The sequence below is a fragment of the Pseudorca crassidens genome, chromosome X, assembly GCF_039906515.1.
Source record: "Pseudorca crassidens isolate mPseCra1 chromosome X, mPseCra1.hap1, whole genome shotgun sequence".
In the NCBI taxonomy this organism is placed as follows: domain Eukaryota; kingdom Metazoa; phylum Chordata; class Mammalia; order Artiodactyla; family Delphinidae; genus Pseudorca; species Pseudorca crassidens.
In genome coordinates, this window is record NC_090317.1 from 119233758 (window position 1) to 119253881 (window position 20124).

The 20124-nt window shown below is 41.2% G+C and overlaps 1 protein-coding gene across 4 annotated transcripts; it reads right to left on the bottom strand.

Moving 5' to 3' along the window:
- Positions 1 to 6943: 6943 nt before the first annotated feature.
- On the bottom strand, positions 6944 to 20106 carry SCML1 (Scm polycomb group protein like 1). Of its 4 annotated transcripts, none has more exons than XM_067723307.1 (7): positions 19913 to 20106; positions 16900 to 17048; positions 15266 to 15343; positions 12018 to 12122; positions 11137 to 11626; positions 9698 to 9849; positions 6944 to 8405 (listed from the first exon to the last, which is right to left on the bottom strand). In XM_067723307.1, the coding sequence occupies exons 2-7, from the start codon at positions 16927 to 16929 to the stop codon at positions 8253 to 8255; spliced, it is 1008 nt and encodes a 335-aa protein (XP_067579408.1). In that variant the 5' UTR covers positions 16930 to 17048; positions 19913 to 20106; the 3' UTR covers positions 6944 to 8252. The 4 variants fall into 4 exon arrangements, with proteins under 4 accessions (XP_067579408.1, XP_067579406.1, XP_067579407.1 ...); XM_067723305.1 differs by having other exon boundaries at positions 11137 to 11629; positions 19913 to 20104; XM_067723306.1 differs by having other exon boundaries at positions 11137 to 11629; positions 19904 to 20104.
- Positions 20107 to 20124: the final 18 nt, after the last annotated feature.

The window sequence follows — 20124 nt, forward strand, 5'->3', positions numbered from 1 at the left end:
TTAAATGATCTATCAGATTTGCTTCAAAACAACGCGGAAATGGGAGATGTGAGTGGGAGTGTGGATGAAACAAGATGGGTTATGAGCTGATAATTATTGGAGCTGGGTGGTGTCCCTTCACTCTCCTTATTTTCACATGTACTTGAAATGTACTACAATGAAGCTTTTTTTAAAAGTAGCTGATAGAGCTAATATTTGCTCATTGAATCAGGTGTTTTACAGGAGCTATCAACAGCGAGCACAACTTTGACCTTCTATATTTATATTTTTAAATTCCAACTCCAAAGCATGCAAAAGGTGGCCCCAAATAGGAGAGAAAAATATTAGCCTGGCTCAATCAAAATGGAACCACCCAGCCAACTGGTTTGCAGACATAAGATATAAATTGTCAGTAGGACATGGGACAGCTCTGTTAAACTTAAGGGTTTACAGCTCACAGTTACATCTTCAAATCCTAGTTAAACAAACACACACACACACGCGCGCGCGCATGCAAAACACCAACAGATTTATTGAAAGCACTTCGTTTGTGTCTCTGACAAATCTTTCAGTATATTCATAAAGATGAGGGATTTTTTCAGTTCTCCTACAACAAGCCCCAAATCTCTGGGCCTAACTGCCTTTGCCCTCAGAGTCCTCTGGATCGGCCATCTCCCATTACTGTTCAGACACATCTGAGCTGCTCCATGGTGGTGGCGGGGAGCCACACTGCATTAATGAAGTACAAGCATCAATAAAAATGATTTTCTTGTAAACTGGGAGAGGTACTGGAAACGGCCGTGGTTTTAAGAAGAAAATTTGCTTTTGTGTTTTTTTCCGTCAACCAACATCTAAGTATCTATTATGTAGGAGATAGTATGCTAAATCCTGGGAATACAATAATAAAAGTATCAGCCCTGGAAGTGCTCATAGGAAAGAAACTTAGCATTTCTGAAGTGGCATCTGGCAGCAAACTCGGGAAACAACAGACTGGGGGGCCCAGACGAGAGAGAGCTGTGAGAGGTAGGATGCCTGGGACCGGGTGACGTCAGGGCTGCGGTGGGCTGTGGACGATGAGGAGTTGAGGCCAACACTGGCAGGCACTCTGTCAGGTGCCCGGATGCATCAGTGGGTGAGGCGCTGTTAAGGCAGGGACTGGAGAGGGGCACATCAGCAAAGGAAGGTGGGGAAAGATTCAGGTGTGATGAGGAGGAGATGCTGTGGGCTTGCAGGTGGAGACATCAGTAGACAGTGACATACCCAGGCCTAGAGCTCAAGGAGAAAGTTCAGGAAAGAAGCTGTGGCTACAAAGGTAGGGGTGCTTATTGTTTTTCTTGTTAGCATTTCAGAAGTATCTCATTAACTTCTGAATTTTATGTCCCAGACTGTAGCCTGTACTAACTTTGTTTCCTGTGATTCAGAGTGTTCTATGTAGCTTAGTATGTATTCAATTTTGTGAAAGCTCCAAGGATTCTTTTTTTTTTTTAATGGTAACACTTATTTATTTATTTATTTATTTATATATTTTTTGACTGTGTTGGGTCTTCGTTTCAGTGCGAGGGCTTTCTCTAGTTGCGGCGAGCGGGGGCCGCTCTTCATCGCGGTGTGCGGGCCTCTCACTATCGCGGCCTCTTTTGTTGCGGAGCACGGGCTGCAGACGCGCAGCCTCAGTAGTTGTGGCTCACGGGCCTAGTTGCTCCGCGGCATGTGGGATCTTCCCGGACCGGGGCTCGAACCCGTGTCCCCTGCATTGGCAGGCAGATTCTCAACCACTGCGCCACCAGGGAAGCCCTCCAAGGATTCTTAACAGTGAATTCTCTTTTGGAATCTAATGTCTATCAGTAATGCCTTTTTAATTATACCAGTATCTGCCCTTTAATTTTGCTTCCTTATGTCAAAGACTAAAAGATACAATAAAGTCTTTTTTTTTTCTACTGCAATTTTATTAAATTATGCACATGGACTATCTGGTTTTGAGTCTGTGTAATTGGTTAAACACAAGTTCATGATCTGTCGTCCCTGTACTTGAACCTCTCACCAACATAAGGACTCCTGATGCATTGACTGCTTTTTGCCTGTAATTCTACCTTGCCGGGATCAATAGTATCATTGTGGCCTATTTTTTGTTTATTTGCAGATGAATTTCTGTCCAGTGCTTTATTTTTTAATGTTTAGAGCAAATGACAAGGTAGGTAAAAGCATATAGTTGTTAAGATCCACCCTTGAATCTTTTTTAATATGGGCGTTTAATCTATTTATACATGATATTAAATTAAGTTGGTCTTCTGACACATTATGCTTTTTTCTTAGGTTTTGCTCTTTCTGCCTCCCGCTAAATGGCAATGTGGTATTTCCTTTTATCTTCCACAGTGATGTAAACATGATATGGCCTGTGTTTTTGTAATTAAACAAGTATTATAAAAGCAATACACTGCAGACAAATCAGAAAGATAAGGAAAATGAAATGAAACATATTCAGAATCCTACCTACCCATAGATGCCCTCTGTAAACATGTTTGTATCTATCTTCCCAAATGTCTTCCCAATATGTAAGCACATCTGTATACAAACACACAATAGAATCCTCTAGAGATGTCATGCTTCTCATGGCTACTTCACCTTTGCCGCATTTTATACACTCATCAATTACCCAAATATTTGTGTTTTCTAACGCTGTCTTCCCAGATAGATAGGAAGCAGTCTAAGGTAAGGGGTTTCACCTATTTTGTTTACTCTTATATGCCGAGCTGCCCGTCGTTTAGGGCCTTTCTGGGTGTACTTTCTCCTAACTCAACTTTTAAAAATACATTAAAAAAACCACACAACCATTCCCAGCATGTGCTCCTAGCAGGGCTCTTCTCGCCTCAGCTTCCACCTACAGTGCTGTGCCTGCGACCCACAGGCTCGCCTCCATGGACGGCATCAGTCTTCTCTGCCTCCTTCCCTATGGTTTGCTGGGGGTTTTGGAACTGATGTCACCGAAGGAAAAAGCAAGAGGTAGAGCTTGGCCAAGCCACGAATGACCATACCTCATGGGGATCAGGGTATACTGGCAAAAACGAACCCCGGGGGGCTTTTTCCGGTATATGTGAGAGAGACTTGCTTATATTTATAAGTGCTCCGAGGCTGATCCAGGGAATGGGGAGGGCTCTAGGGTAGGGAGGACATGCAGACCAGGGCCCACCTTTGGAATGCAGGGCGGACAGTTTGCTTCCGCTCCCTCGCAATGTGACGTTTCCCCTGTTTTGTCCAGCAGCTTGGATGGAATTGAACCTTTTCAGACAAAGGGATTTATTTCCTTTTCCCCTTATATCTTAAACCTCTCCCCTCAGTGCTGATAGCACCCCTAAAGCCAGAGAACGTGGCCCTGTAACACCAGAGTTGCCTCTAGTATAGCAGTGAGAGTGGGCAAGCTCGTCTGAGGATGTGCTCACTGTGGAGAGCTGCTTTCAGGGTTCAACTTCACCAAGGTAAAACAGGGGAAACATCGGGAGTCCTCAACCTCGGAGGACTTATAAATATAAGCAAGTCCCAGCACCACGCTGTAGAAACAGCCCCAGAAACTTAAACACACCTCATTTATTCAGCCAACTGTGACTACAGTTCCTTATGCAGCTTGAAAAAGCAGCACTTTTCCTCCCATCATCACTGTTCCTAGTCATGATGTTTAATTTTTAATTTCTAATATTATTACAGAAGGGCATGGCTTTTTCATGCTTACAGAGGGAGTCTGTATGGTCAGGCCACCCAAGATGGCTGTTCTCTTGCTCTCTGTACATCTCCCTGCTGGGCCAGTGCCTGCTTCATCTAATCTTTAGCAAACATCTCCACCTGATAGCTCATCAAAGGGGAGGTGAGGGGCGTGCCCCTCGGCTGGTTTCCCTGGTAACTGATGAGCCAACCTGATGTCAATTTCCACTATAACTGGGAACCTCCCCCTCTCCTGGGGAGCGAAGCCTGCCGCCATGTCCTGCCCGCCGGCCGCCGCACACAGTGGGGTGTTGCTCCAGGGCCTTGCTTCAGACAGGTAAGCTCCCCCGCCCATTAAACCATGATGTCTCCGTCGCCGACTCTGGGCCCTTTCTTTGGTCTTGTAGCTGGGCAAGTACAGGCCTTGTAGGCCTGCGGGGTGCATCCCAGTTGGTAGAGCCAGCGGGGAGACCGAGGAAGCTCCTGTGAGCGCCGAGACGTCAGGAAATAAGGACGCGCAACGGAAAGTTGCAGGGGCGTCACCTAGCATGAGGGGCCTGAAAGTTCCAGGGGTGATCCTGAAAGTTGCAGAGGAAATCCCGGGGTGGCCGTCCGCTAGTATGTGGGGCCCTAGGGTGGCTGGCCTTGATGAATGGGGCTGCCAAGACAGTACCGAGGACTCATAGTCACCCCAAGGCCATGGCGGAGATATTGGCGCCATTACGGTGGGAAAACGAAGTGGCCGCAGCTGTGGGCTGGCAGGTGCGTTTTATACCGAGAAAGGCCACGGAGGCTGGGCTAACAGCTGAGGTGAAGGTTAACTTGAACGCCGGTTGTTTCTCCTCTGAAAGTGAGGCATGTGAATGTGAGTGACTGATACGTGTTATTATTGCCTCTTACTGTTATTTAAACTAAATTGGCTTTTTAGAAACTGAAAAAAAATCCCTGAAAATATCCACGGTGGGACTCTTTTGACATTCTAAAACTGGTTTTTGCATATGCCCTTAGAGGAAGTTAGCTTTCTAGAAGGAATTGGTATTTCTCTTCCTGTGCCTTTGCGATGTAAATGATCTACCTGGGCTCTCTGGAACTTTAATCACCTTTTATCTTTTTTTTTAAAAAATTGAAGTAGAGTTGATTTACAATGCTGTGTTAGTTTCAGGTTTACAGCGAAGTGATTCAGGTATACATTTACCTATTCCTTTTCAGAGTCTTTCCCATTAGTTTATTGTAAGACGCTGAATATAGTTCCCTGTGCTATACAGTAGGACCTTGTTGTTTATCTGTTTTATGTAGAGTAGCTTGTGTCTGCTAATCCCAAACTCCTAATTTATCCCTCCTCCCCGCCTTTCCCCTTCGGGACCCGTAAGTTTGTTTTCTATGTCTGTGAGTCTGTTTGTTCATTTGAACCTTTTTTTGGGATTCCACACTGAGTGATATCATACGATATGTCTTTCTGCGTCTTACTTCACCTAGTATGATGATCTCAACATGGGTCCACCCATGTTGCTGCAGATGGCATTATTTCATTCAAAAAGAGGCCTTTTAAAATTTTAGCAGGAAAACTGTGAGATCTCTTTGTCTATATATGTAAATGTATGTCTCTGCGTACCTTATAAATGTGAAGTGTCTGCGTCCAAATGGCATTGCCAAGATTGGTTTGTGGATGAGCTGTTTAATTGGCTTAAAAGAAATTAAACGCTTATGTAAATTCTCAGAAATATAAAAAAGACTGGCTTGAATGAATTTCAGGTTCACGTGGCCTGGGAAATATTCAGTACTGAATTGGTATCTGGTATTGAAGCTAGCTTAAGCTTTTTGGTTTGATTAACATAGACATGTCTTTAGAATCATCAATATTAAGTATAACACTTCTGTTGTACCTAGGTTTACTAGAGATCAAATAACACCTTACTGTATCTGTTGCAAATACGTCAGCAAGGAAAATAACTTGATATGATGAAACTTTAGGTAAACATAAATAAGAGCTTTTAGGTAAACTCTATAGGAATAATTACATTTTGGGAAGGTCTATCTAAAATAGTCTTTCCAGATTTTGGTAACTTGAAACTAAACCAAGTTAAGAGAATTCACTGACTACCTGCGTCATTTCAAACAGGATAAAATACTGGAACATTAATTGCTGGGCAGATCTAAATTTACCTCCCTTTGCTTTCTTAGGAGAGGAAGACTAGAGCATAAGTTTTCCAATCAGGAAATGCTGGTATGACAAACAGTTCACGGTTACTTTGCTTCTTGGTTTTTGCTGGTGATTAAGGTTTTCAAGGGTTGAGATTATCATTGGTCATAATTCTAGTTATTGTAACCAAGTTTCTTTATGGATTACATTGTAGTCAGATGTTTAACCGTGCCTTTTAAAGTCTTCTGTCATTTATAGGAAGTTACTGTTGTACTCTGATGCTTTTGCAAAAGAGTTTCATCTTCAAGATGATCCACAGGAAGGCCCTTTTGACAAGTACAGGTCTCTGATCAATTTCAGATCATACTATACTGAACTGGGAGAGATATTAAAAAATCCTAATGGAAAACTTGAGGCTTCATAAAAAGTTAATGGATCGGTTACTGAGTGAACTGGTGAATATGGTTATAAATTTTATGGTTTTTGTCTGGAATATTACTGGTTTTGATCTGTGTTTTCCAGATATAGGGAAGTCCTTCCCCTCAAGTTAGTTTTGGGTAGAATGGAAACATTTTTCTCTTCTCTCTGCCTGGTCTCTCCAGACACTGGAGACTCTTGGGTTCTGAGCAGCCTTATCAGGTGAATGGGAAAGACTGTCTCCTGGCATGTGCAGGAATCACGATGTTTTAGGGATTCTCTAGAAGAGAGAAATCCACTGAGGTGCAGGCTAATGGCAGGCCTTTGGCATGGCTTTCCTGGCTTTGAGAGGCCTTTTGGGAATTCATTCTGAGACTACTTCTGAATTCCACCACAGCCAGTTAGGAGGACCCTATGTGGTCAATTGACCAGGCTTAATTCTGTAAACAAATTTAGTCTTGATCTGGCTGTGTTTCATGGAGATGAGGGTAATTTTAGAGAGGAAAATTTGTTTCAGTGGATGTTAAATTATAGTTCTGCTAATTGTCTGCATTAATGACAGTTATTGTGTTAGCCATACTTTTGCCTTGATATTCAGGATGGAGAGAGAATTCTCTAGTGAAGTTGTCACAGAGTATAACTACTCACGACATGTATCACTGCTTGCTCTAAGTCTTCAAGCAAGTAAAATCAAATCTGAGGCTCTGACATTAATGGTTGCGGTTATTAAACTTTATTATATTTTAAAATCTAAAAACTGTAAAACATAGTATTTATACAAACACCTGAGGACTGTTCAAGTGGCACAGCATCTTCACACTGACAGTTTGAAAGGACAAGTTTAAATTAGAATCTTGTCTTATAAGACAAAAGAAATAACACGGACGAAAAAGCCCTTTAAATCATATACGCCCAGTAAATAGTTGCATTTGCTTATAAAGTACACTTGGTTTTCTAAAAAGAAAACGTACAATCTTACCCCTGGTGAACATCTTACTGGCATTTATAACACATGGCTAATACAATTAGCACCATTTCTCATAGCTTATAACATTACACTAAATATTATACAATATAATGATGTAATAAATAAAACAACAATGAACATGTTCCATGTGAAAGTTCTGATTTTTAAAATTAAAATGACAAATCAGAACTGATGCACCTTCCAAAGTTTAGTAGGATAAATGGCTCAGAAAGGAAATTAACTAGAAACATTGCACAAGACAGAACTTCCCTGTATGGAAACCCTGAAGTGTGAGCTGAGAGGTACCAGTGATGTCAAACGATGTGCATATGTTTTACAGAATAAAAAAACTCACTATATGTAGAGTTGATCTTCACCTCTGTGGAAGTGTAAAGTGCCATTTTAAATTAAAAAAGAAAAGATTTACTTGTGTGTATACTTCAGCTACAGAACAAAATATAAATATGAAACAGTACCCATATGAGGAATAAACAGATAATAAAACACATGTTTAAAAAACTTGGACATAGGCATCTTCGTGGAGAGCTGTGAACAATGAATGCCTAGTTAAATGTTGAAGCTTAGACAAAATAAGGAAGTTTAAAAATAAAACATATTAATTGAAAAGAATATAGTCAGACTCCATCCAACCCACCCTTGTAGTGTAATATCTCTTGCATAAAATGACTATCTACCTTATAATTTTTTTCATTAGAGAACCCGTCAATCCCTCCCTGACTACTTTCCCCTTTGGGATTTGGCTGTTTTGGTTTTACATATAAACATTAACCAAAATCAAAGGTGTTTCTCTGTTTCCTGCATGAAGTGTAACTAACTATCTGTAAACTATGCAAGGAAAATAATGAAAAGATACAAAGAACAAAGCACCAGTTTGACTCTGCTAGTGCTAACATGTTAAATGGCTTCTAAAGGAGTAGCCTGGACTGTCCCAGGGTTCTGTGATTTTGGATACACTGTATTTTAGAGGAACCTTCTACACAACAAAAACTAAGGGCAGAGAGAAAAGGTGGCATTGGTCTCCCTAGAATTAAGTCCAATCTAATCTACACACTTTTTAAATTGTTGAGGTATCTTTCTGTCTTTAAGCATTTCAATGTAGTGGCGCAGCTTCAGAGCTGTCCCCAGCTTAAGCCCCATGTACTTCATCATCATGTCATTCTTGAGCAGTAGCAGAGCTTTCCCATCAATGTCCTACAGAGAGAAGGAAATTAAAATAATTAATAAAGCTTTCATACTTTATCAGAATGGTTCTTCCTTTCTATGTAAGAACATGTAACACCAATTAGAGGGCAGCTCAGTCCAGATGTATATTCTCTGAATATGCAACTGCTTGATGGAAACTATTAAAAATCTAATTTGTACAGTGAAGCATCACTTAATCATCTGTAAATTTGCTTCAAATTTTAAGAAAAAGGAAATTTAACCTAATATCTTAAAAACGTCCTAAGCATCAAACTACCTAATTTTAAATATCGTGTGTTGAACAAAATACTGCATAGCTGTGACAAAAAGTAAAAACTATGAATGGTAAAAATGAATTTCAGATGGTCATTAACTTTCTTAGAAGGGCTGGGAACATGAGTATGTCAGCTATAAGTGTGCTATACAGTGCTGTCTTAACACTGAAAGCTAATCAGTTGTCCGAAGCTAATTAGATGCTAAAAACTAATTACTGATTTTCTTACCATATTGAAAACGGTACATCAGATATGTGGGCACTAATTTTATTCATTAGGAAACCCTATAAAAAACATTACTTGATAGTCACAAGGTATCCTCCAAATGTAAAAAAGAATTAATTGACCAAATGATGCTGCTGAAGCATATTATTTGGTTTTCACAAGTTCTGGTTTAAAAATAAAACTGTACTGAATCATATGTCACTGGCTGAAGGGACCTGAAATCCCTCACAGTACTGCCTTTGTCAGGTACCATCTATACATTTTCTACTAAGTAAAACTAGAAATTAAAGAAATTAGAATTTAAAATTTAGCCCATGATGTTACTTTGTAAATGGCATAAGGGTATCAGCATTCCAAATCATCAATAACCATATAAGGTCAACAGAACTGAGCCAAATGGAATCAGTTGCTGGATTCATCGGGCATCGTAACAAGGAGGACACCCTGTCACAGCTGTGGTCACCCCTCCTACTCACGGTCCTGGGGCCGAGCAGGGAGCAGGTGGGGAGGAGGATCCTTGTAGCTGTTGTTAGAAAGGAGAGTGTGGCCATGCTGAATCATCTTCTCTTGAGAACTTGAAGACTTGTAGTATTTTAGGTACCCGGGTACCCATTTAAAGCACAGATCCAGCCTCCACCCTTTAAGGCTCTAACTTCGGGCAAAGTAAACTTTCTCGCATATGGAATAATCAGTTGATAGGGTTCCCCCACCATCCACACTAATCAGTATCCAACTGAAGGGCCTGCACAGAGGTCATTCAAAGTCATTACGGCAGGAAAACCGGATCAAAAGATACATTACATGTTGCATGAAGAGGTCGACGAGGGCACTTGATAACTGAGGATCTACGTATTTCAGAAACAGGATCACTTCATCCACAGACCAGGTTGAAGGGTCATCAGGGAGGCTCTGTTTGAGGACACCCGGGGCACTTCCAACTGGTGAACTTGGACCTTCAATGGGGGAAAAAAGACAAATCATACTTGACCTGATCATTATCCTGAAAGAAGAGATGTTAGGTAGGGAAGAAGTGTCTCATTCCTGGAACCTTGTGTGAAGTACCCCGGCATGGACCCAGGACTCCAAGGTAAAATCCAGGGAAAGCCTAGACAAAGATGACCTGAGGATGGCTACTCAAGAATGTCCCACCTGACCTCCCCCAAACAACAAAAGCAGCTTCGGAAGACACCTTAAAGCTTCAAAGATCATAAAACAGACTGAGCAATCTGAGGCCTCTTGGGCCACAGGCAAAATACAGCAAAAGATCTGTTACTTGGGTTAAATTAGGTTAATCTAAGATAACCTATTGCTCTTTGCTCTCTTACTTTGAGAGAAATTCTTTGAAATGCTTAATCTCTGTCCTCTTGGTCTCTCCAGATGAGGTTTATTTTACTAGCTAATTGCAATGGAAATCCCCAGAATTTAGTTTTATAATTGCTTAAATTATTCACTTTAATCAGTGAATTTCAATAACCCCCATTATCTTTGAGAACCAAATCAGTTCTTTACTGAATCTCTTCCATGGCTTTAAAATTAACATCTCTCAAGGCTTAAAGGTGTATCTGAATTTTGAAAACAACAAGACTTCTGCTCAGCTAGGTCAGAAGTAACTTTAACATTACACTGAATACCTCTTTCAAGTTTCACTGCATGGTAATAGATATTTTGGTTGAAGGTTTATGTTTAAAAAAGAAATAACGTGAGGCATGAAACAATTTAGGTGCTCATACCTCAAAACGTTTTAGGTGTGCCGTTCACTACGTTGTACTGAAACTTCTTTGTGTCCAGACAGGTACTCATTTACTCAGCCAGAGTGCTCGACTCCCTAGAGTTAGCGTGTGGTAACGGAAGCGGCTTTTGTAATTCGCCGGACCGTCAACACAAATTTGACCTTAGTTCCTGTGAATTAGCCTAAAGTGTACCTTTTCTCTCCTGTCATCTGGGCTCTGGCCATTTTAGGAGCATTTTAATTATTTACACAGGGAAAGGGTAAAGAAAAACAGAAGATAAAAAACTCACAATGGGATCATTATGAGTATTAGTGGAGAAGAGGCCTGTCCGTTGACTGGCACAGTGCAGGCACATCACAGACACTCAAGAAGTCTTAGTCATCGTTCAGAGTGCTGCCCCAAGCTAGCCCTCAAGATGGGAAACAAACAGCTTCCACAAGCTTGCATCAAGGGTGTTGAGGAATATAGGGTAAATAATGCTACTTGTAACATGTGTCAGTTCACACTCACCGAAGCTGGTCGGGACATAGAGAGGTGAGCCAGCACGGCTGAATCTACTGTTTTCCAGTAAAGCTGGGTAGGTCATCATGTCAGGGCTATGTGCTGGACTGCGTTCACTCTGGGTCAGCACGGTTGCAGGCTCGACCGCAGTGGACTGGGTGTCTAAGAAAAGACTGCGGGTGTTGTGGGCCTCTGGACTGGAGGAGCCCTGCGTGGGGTCCTGGGGCGAGTAGTACTCCTCGTAGGAACGCCTGCGGTAGGTGGAGGGGACCGTCGGGCTCAGGCTAAGGGATCGCTCCAGATCCAGAGGCACCGGGGACCCAAAAGGTGCTTCTAGAGGGTTGCTCTGGGAATCCTTTTCCGGCCTTTGTACTGGAATAGTGGGGCTATAACTTTTAGGGTAAGGCGATGGACAGAGACACCGCTTCTTCCTCATTTTCTGGTATCTGATCTTTTTAGAAAGCAGGTAATTATAATCTTTAAATGCATATCCGAGTGGCTTCTGAAATGACACAAACCCAGCATAAACCAACTGTGAGTGAGTGAAAGAAAAAAATAGTAAATACATCCATAATTACTTTCCATGGAAGATTGCTTTATATTATTAAAGATAAATGCTCTATTTTGATTACATGATTTCCTCTTCAACCCTACATTTTAATTGCACTTTATGTATTACGGTTACAAACATAAAAATACCCATTGTCGTACATTTCTCAAACCTAAACTTCAGCATTTTTCCGGCAGAGGTTTAGTCTCCCATCTGCTGCTACAGCAGGTATAGATCAGCCTTGCTTATCTCACAGTTATTAGTTCTCTCTCACTTCTGACTGGCATCTTTAGAAACCAGAGGTTTATTATATTTTTGAAAATATTTTTATAACACTTACACGACTTTGCAACCATGACTTCACACGAAAATGCTTGATTTTTCTAACCTTTGCGTGCACGACATCAAGCTTCTTATCCAGTTTTTGAATAGCATCGTAGATGACCTATTATAATACAGACTATTAGTAGTTTCTACTTCAAAAGGAAAGGAACATAAAAAATACCATTAAGCCAAAGTCAAAGTCTGAAAGTTTTCAAGCCGTCAGAAATCTCTTGTTTCCCACTTGATGCCTGGCTGTTGGGGACCCAGAGCCGAGCTGGCTGAGATAAGGCGCGCCAACCTCCCACTCAACTGCTCCATGTCACACAGGCATTTTACGAAGCTTGAATACTGGGAAGTAAATGTACCACAATTCCTATAAGCCATCACATTTATGATGGAGTCATTTTACACCAAGGAAGGTGCTACTTTAGGAAAGAAAGTTTCAAATCTGCTAGAAGGCCAAAGAGCCTCTTTCCATATAATGATGGTATAACCTAATAGGCAGTGAGGGGTCCACTCTGGAAAGAACAGTGAGCCAAATACAACAGATGTGACCTTTGGTTCAGAGTACTTTAAAGTCACGCAATTAACAATTAACCTTACAAAACCTTTGAGTACGCGACCCCTGTGTGCCAATCAAGTATGTGACTGATAAAACCGGAGAATTCTTGAAATACACAGAAATTTCATTCGGGCAAAAATACACTTAAAAGGCCAGAACCACTAATTACATCATTCATTCAAAGAAACATTTATTGAAGGCCTACCACCTGTGAGAACTACTTCGCTAGATGCTGGGAATGTGGACATTAAAAAGAAAAAAAAAGAAAAAGGAAGAAAAAAACAGCTCCTACCCTAAGGAACTCCCATTTTAGCTGGAGAGAGACAAGTAAAGAGACATGGTCAACAGAGAAAGTGATCGGCCGCCTGGAGCAGTGGATTTCAGTGCGCTCCGTGGACCAGCAGCATCAACACCGTCCACGAGCTTGCTGGAAATGAAAAATCTCCCACCTCAGATCTACTGAATTGGGAACTCTGAGATCGAGGGCAGTGATCTGTGTTTTCACAAGCCCTCTAGGTGATTCTGATGCACGATGAAGCATGAGACCCACTGGCTCTCAGCCCTGAATAACTAGCACAGGCTCTAGGGGAACACAGTTGGGTTCAAGTTACTTAACTTCTCTGTTGTTCAATTTCCTTATAAATAGAATCGGGATGAAATCCTCTCTCAGTTCTGTTGAGGACAAAACAACGTGCTACAGTATTAATACCAACATAATAATAATAGTACATGATGACTGGTCTGATAGTGCTCAATCATCTATTAGTATTATTATTGCCACGATACAGATAAGAACAAGGGGCTAAGCGTGCACAGAAGAGCAAGACCTAATCCAGCCTGACAGTCGTGGCAGGATTTTCGAAGAAGGAGGTATCTGCGTTGAGAATGAAAAGATGAGAAGGTGTTCACTAGGTAGAGATGTACAGAGGAGCACACAGGGCAGAAGGAACAGTATATTCTAAAATACCCAACAAATTAGGAGTATGGGATTAACTGATATAAACTACTATACATAAAACAGATAAACAAGGATTTACGGTAGAGCACAGGGAATTATACCCCAAATCTTATAATAACCTATAATGGAACATAATCAGCAAAAACCCCGAATGACTATGCTCTACACCCGGAACTAACACAACATTACAAATCAGCTATACTTCAATAAAAAATATTAAAACAGAAATTAAAAACACCCAAACAGAAAACAGGAAGTCAAATGTTTAGAAAGTGAACATAAATGACGATCGAAGAGTTGGGTTATGATGGGAAGGAGAGAGAGAGGATGACAGCTATAGAGGGATGGGAGGCAAAAAGAAGTGGTTTTTTTAAACCTGTGGGAGAATGACTACGCTGAGAGTGATGGAGACAGAGGCTGAAGACACAAGAGACACAGGGATGAAGGGAGGTGTCTGAGCACAGGGAAAGAGGGTCAGATGCAGAAACCAGCAGAGGTGTTAGCCTTACAGAGGAAACACTTTTCCCACTCCAGTGGTCAGGAAGGAGGTCGTCAGAGATGGATCCAGGCAAGTGTGAGGGCTGTGGGGAGAGGAATCAGGACTTGGAGGGGATTTCTGCTCCACACCCTCCATTTTCTCCACGAAATAAGAGAACAGGATCGGGGTTGTCTGAGGATCACCAGTCCCCAGTGGAGGTCCTCCCCTCTGCTTCCCAGCCTGGACAGGGCTGGGGTTTTACTAAAGGGGGTGCTGGGCGAGGATTAAAAAAGAACAGATGGAAGTGCTGCACCGTGTGGTCTAGACTGGTAAGGGAAGGCGCCGAAGAAAGGAGGGAGCTAGCACATTAGGAGAAATGGAGCGCATCCCTTAGCTGTGACTTTGGAACCTGGGCACGTCTTAGCGGAGATACTCTGTCCCAACACATCTTGCACAACCGCTCAGAAGGCCCTGGCAGAGCAGTGTCAACCCAGTTCATCGTGGATGCTGATGTAAAGCAAGCAGGGGAGAGCACTGCTCAAAAATCAGAACTCCCTACGTCGTCCCTGCATTCCCACTCTCTGTACATCCTTCCCCGGAAGACAAGACACGTTCCCTTTAAGTATTCCACTGCTGTTCTCTATAATGATAAAGACTCCCATAAACATTTTTTACTTTTCAAAGTATGTTCATTATATTCAAGAAACTTTTTTATATGTTAAGAAACATGTATTTGTTTATAAATGTTCATTGCTTCTAGGGTATGCCGCTCACAAAATCCTTGATAATTACATACTTCTATCAATCTCCACCAACACGTCAATTTTTACAAAATCCCCTCAAAACTATGGAAGATAAACTCTTTAAAAAATGGTGGGCTGCCATTTTGTTTCAATTGAGATATCTTGACATGCATTTAGGCACATACTAAGTTTTATCCAAATCAGCCAATTTCCTTTAAAGATTTTGTAGGGGAAATTAATTCAGTATTGAGCAATTTAGATGAAGGAGACATAACTATTATACATTTCATCAGTTAAGGGCTTTTACAAAAGGCTATGAAACCTCCATATTGCTATTTCAAAACTTTCACCTGAAGATGCTATTCTAACTAGAAATTGTTTAAAAAAATCATCACAATGAGAGCGATAATCATAAGCAATTTGATACAGCAAAATTTCAATTGTCCACCTCTTTATATGATATAAAGAGAATTTAAGCTTAATATTTTAGAAAACTACATTTGAGAGATAGAACTTTTTGTACCTGGCAGTGAGTAAGGACATTCAGAATTGTTTTTTGTTGCTCTTCGTTGCAGGATGTGTTAGACACGACACTTCCCTGCTGATATTTTAAAAATTGAGTAGTTAATACTTCACTTCTATGAAAGTCAAACTGAACAGTAAGTGGGGAAAAAACACTATTTATTTAACTTGCTTTTATTTTTCACCAGCTTTTCAAAGAGTTTCAGAAATATTAATCTAAAGCAGAGACAAAATAAAAAAACTCATGTTATTATGAGAATGAAGATGATCACTGCTAATTAAGAAAGGGATTAAGCAAAGAATTTATTATATCAGAAGGACGGAGGTTTAGAATTTTGCACTGAAAAAAATGAGTAAAAACTGCTCTGAATTTTCTACAAGGAAAAGAGGGAAGTGAAATGGTTAATTGCTCATTGTCTAATGAAAGGAATCAGACAAATTCAGGAGAGACTAATATTTTCTTGAGTGTGAGTTTACAGGAAGTCTATGAAGAATTTTTTCTTTAAAGTGGTTAAGTGTTAATATATTTGGCAAATGGCAATTAACATTACTTACATTATTGAAATATGCAGTATTTGGTTCATATGCATAAAGAACAGTGTTATCATCATCATAAGTAGAGATTCGTGTTCTTATCTAAGGAAAATTTATTAATAAATTAAAAGGAAAGATGATAGAACTTAAAAACTGAGGACTTCAATTTCACTTTCGAGAAGCTCCAAAAGCCAATTTGTGATATCAAGGGACCTTTGTAAATACTATGACTATAGGAAAAGATGTCCTTGCAAAACTGTTTTCTCATTAACTTAACCACACTTAAGACATCGTTTTCCTCTTGTGTACCTCAGGGTAGAAAGACTATTCTTCTAGTAATTTGGCAGCAGAACTGCTGTAAAAGCAAGTATTTCTAACTACAAAGAATCCTGTTCATGGCTTTTGATTTTTAAATAGACCAACAGTACCACTCTGTGGACAAAATAGGAAACACTTAAGCACCTATCTTTTTTTTTTTTTTTTTTCCCCCTGTATTTGGAGGCTTGTGGGATCTTAGTTCCTCCACCAGGGATAGAATGTTGGAGTCCGAAGCACTGAACCACCAGGGAATTCCCCACACCTATGTTTCTTGATAAATTAATCTCTAAATCACCTAAAACATTTTGGGGGGAATAAGACAGTGCATAAATAAGTAAATAGACAGTAAACAGCCATTACATTTCACTTAATAACTCTTTATTCTAAGAATGGATTATGAACTATAGGAATAATTTTAAACCTACATAGAAGTATGTATGTCTGTTTCAAAAGACAAAATAATGTGGAATTGGGCTATATATTAATACTTATAAAAATATACCATGTTACCTTTGTATAGCTATGCTTTGTATAGGTATGCTTTGCAAAGTGCTTTCACATAATTATGTGAAAAGAGTCAGAAAAAAAAGGACTCTTGGTAGGTAGTTAAAATTTAAAAACTTGCACACAAATGTTCATAGCAGCTTTATACATCAGTGTCCAAAACTCATGAACTGTATATTTACAACCTCTGCATTTCACTGTACAAAATTCAATTCAATTTAGAAAAAAATAGAACACAATGAAAAGAACAAAGACAGATTTTCAATTTGAAATACAAACCACATCGACTTCACTGGAGCAGCTAGACATCTTTTTTGTGCAACCAGAGCAACTCCGCTTTCTCTGAGTTGGGCCTAATTATTTTTAAACTTGCTGGAGGGTTATTTGCGAAACTCCTTGGTCCCGTAGGACTGGTAAATCTTCAATTCCTGAAAAGCAACGCATAAAAAAGTTACCTCACCCACTTACTGCCTTAATAAACTTAACATGGATATGTTCTCAGAATACCAACTCAAGTTGAATTGGAGTCCTGGCTGAAGTTTAGAGAGCGACAAAATGAGAATTCTTCCGTTAGTGATTTAGAATAAACCTTTAAAAAGTGAAGGGTTTTATTGCCCACGCGTAGGAATAAGAATCCAGATCGAACACATTTCCAAATTGTGAAGCGGATGCTCCACAACCTAAAGGCTACAGAGTAAGTGCTGGAGACAAATGAACAACAGAGCATGAGTCCTAACTGCTTTGGTCAAGGAGCTCCGAAGCTTTTTACTCAGGGAGACTGCGGGCCTCCAAATGTGAGTCAGGAGTCTCTTGTGGCTTGGGCCGCCCACCACGGTGCGGCCTGGAGAGACCACTAAAGACATCGCCTCCTCCCCTGCTCGGTGAAAACTGGGTGAGATTACGTCTAAGGTCATTTCAGTGCTTAAATTTTATATTATAAAGTAAATAGTTAAATTTTATATTAAACCTAAAGGACTGTATGTGAAAAATAAGCCAAAAACTCTTCTAGAATTATGTAGGCTCGGTTATGGTTCTGAGTCATTCATCTCTGCCACCAGGAGGACGTTGAGTGCAATGCTGTCATATCATATCTCGTAGTAGATTTGAATGCTGGCATCACAGTACTGGGAGGGGCGTTAATGAGAGAGCTAGGTTCCCTTTATCCATCCTGAGCCAGGGCAGGAATGAGAGGCAGAATGAAGGGAAAAGTAACTCTCAAGTTAGACAAATGCAGTCTAATAATGTGGAATAAATTCAAGTTATTAAATACCTCCAATTTGAGCTGTAACTTGAACCAAATTTTACTTTTTTAGACTATGTTTATTTTTTCTGATTATACAACTAATACAAGTTATGAATACTTAAACTGGTGTTTTCATACAAAGGAAGACTACACAGCTATGAGAATAAACCAATTATTGCTACACACAACGAGGAGGACGCATCTCAGGAATCTCAAAACTACAACCTTGAGTAAAAGCCAGACCCAGAAAAGAATACAGTGTATGAGCTCAAAAAGAGGCAAAAGTAAAAGAAGTCTTTCTAAATTAATAACTTTAGATATACCATAGTCACTTCAACTTCTTCGTTTCCTATCTTGCAAATAGGCCATGATTTATTTAACTAGTCCCAAGTCATGGATATTCAAAAGTCACTCCTCAAGTCTTGCTCTTACAAAGAACAGTGCAGAGCAGGCTCCCACCTCTACCTGAACTCACACAGAAAGAGAATAGTGAGTTAAAGTTTCCCAACTCTAGGGACCATTTCTTATACTCTGACTGTATTTCTAACAACTTTGTTTTAGAGATTTAAATATATAATTTTTCTTTAAATTTGAACTATGCCACAAAGTATAGATAATAGCATCTAACAGATTTTACTGCTTACTCTGTGTCAGGCAATGTTCTAAGCACGTGATGTATGTTAATTCATTTGGCATTCCTGACAACCCTACAGGGCAGGCTCTATTATCATCCCCATTTTCCTTAAGAGAAAACTGAGGCAAAGAGACTTTAAGTAACCTACCCAGGTCTCATAGTAAGTAGTGCAGTACGACTCCAGAGCCTATGCGCTTTACTTCTTCATTATTAAAATCACCTGGAATCCCTTTTCGACCAAGAACAAAAGAAAATCCAGAACTCCCACCATGGCCTACAAGGTCTTTACAGTCAGGTGCCTCCACACTGCTCAGAGGTCACCTCTTATCACTTGTCCCTTTGCTCTAAGCCTAAGATACTTACTAGCTGGCCTTTTATATACAAAGTTTGCCAACCATTGTTAGAGACTCTGACAGACAGTTCCCTAATGGCTTAATTACAATGCTGCTAAAACTCGGCAAGAACCACTACTCGGCAAAACAGGGCAGATTGCAGTAGCCAGACCCCTCCGCATTTTTTTTTTTAAACAAGACCGTGTCAATACACGGATCACTTTCTAAAAATCCTGTCAGGACTCTCAAAAGCATCCGTATCAAACTTCAGCGGCTACAGAGTCGGTCAGACCGGGGGGGGGGGGGCGGGGGGGGATAATGCCGTCCAAACTGCATCCCCATCACCCATCAGGGAATCGAGCCCATGCCGTGCTTTATAAAACACCGTGCAGAAAAGTTGCTCGTTAAATCACGATTTGTAAACATTAAGCCAGTTTAAAACTCTAGAGCAGTTCGACTTCAGGGAGAGCCAGGTAAAGGGGGGGCAGCGATCCCCAAGAGACGAAGATACCAACTACCGTGCTCAATCCACGTCTTTACTTCGTTTAGCCTCGCGTACGTATTTACAACCGTGAAGCTGCACTCTCTTAGATCAATCGCGGTTACCAGCAAAGCCTCAGAATCAACGTTTGCACCTCAAAAAATGTTACAACAAACCAACTCGCTAGTTGATAGATTTTCCAAACTCAAAATTCTGACAAGTCTGAGAGCCTTGGTCGTTCGTCGCCCCCTCACCCACCAAGGAAGAGAAAGGACGAAAAAGGATCAGCTCTTAGAAAGTCGGCACAAACCACTCAATAAGGGGCCACATCTCAAGCGCCTACGCGCTGGCATCCCGGGAGGGGCGGTGGGAACCACTCCGAATCATCCCAAGCCACCCCAACTGCACTGCGGCTGAAACTCCAGAGTAGACTCGGTCTTGCCGAAAAGGCAAACCCTTTCTCTTCCCTCAGGCAAACCCTCCTCCCCCGCCACCCAGCTCCGGAGCGCCACAGCCGTGAAGTAAAATCCCTCCCCACCTGCTTCAGGCGCACATCTAAGACAAGAAAGTTCAAAGGGAAGAAAAAGTGTCACCTGACAGACCTTTGCTGGCGCAGAGCCCGCCAAATCGGCCTCCGGAGGGCGCCGGACGCAGGTAGCGACAGACGACGGTGCCTCCGCCCGGGCGGCAACCACTGTAATGGTTACCAATGCCTCAAACGTTCCTCGCGCCGGAAGTACGGCGCGCTCCCGTGACGCGCCGGCCGCGAGCCCCACGGAAGCTGAGGCGCAACGCTCGTACCTGTGAGCACCCG

What these genes read in the sequence shown, in the direction of transcription:
- SCML1 (XM_067723305.1), bottom strand. Translation starts at nt 16,929, where the DNA reads ATGTCTAGCTGCTCCAGTGAAGTCGATGTG. An exon ending in CTATGTCCCGACCAGCTTCG is followed by an intron (nt 9,850 to 11,136) that starts GTGAGTGTGAAC and finishes CCCCCATTGAAG; the next exon opens with GTCCAAGTTCACCAGTTGGA. An exon ending in TCGACCTCTTCATGCAACAT is followed by an intron (nt 8,406 to 9,697) that starts GTAATGTATCTT and finishes TTCTCTCTGTAG; the next exon opens with GACATTGATGGGAAAGCTCT.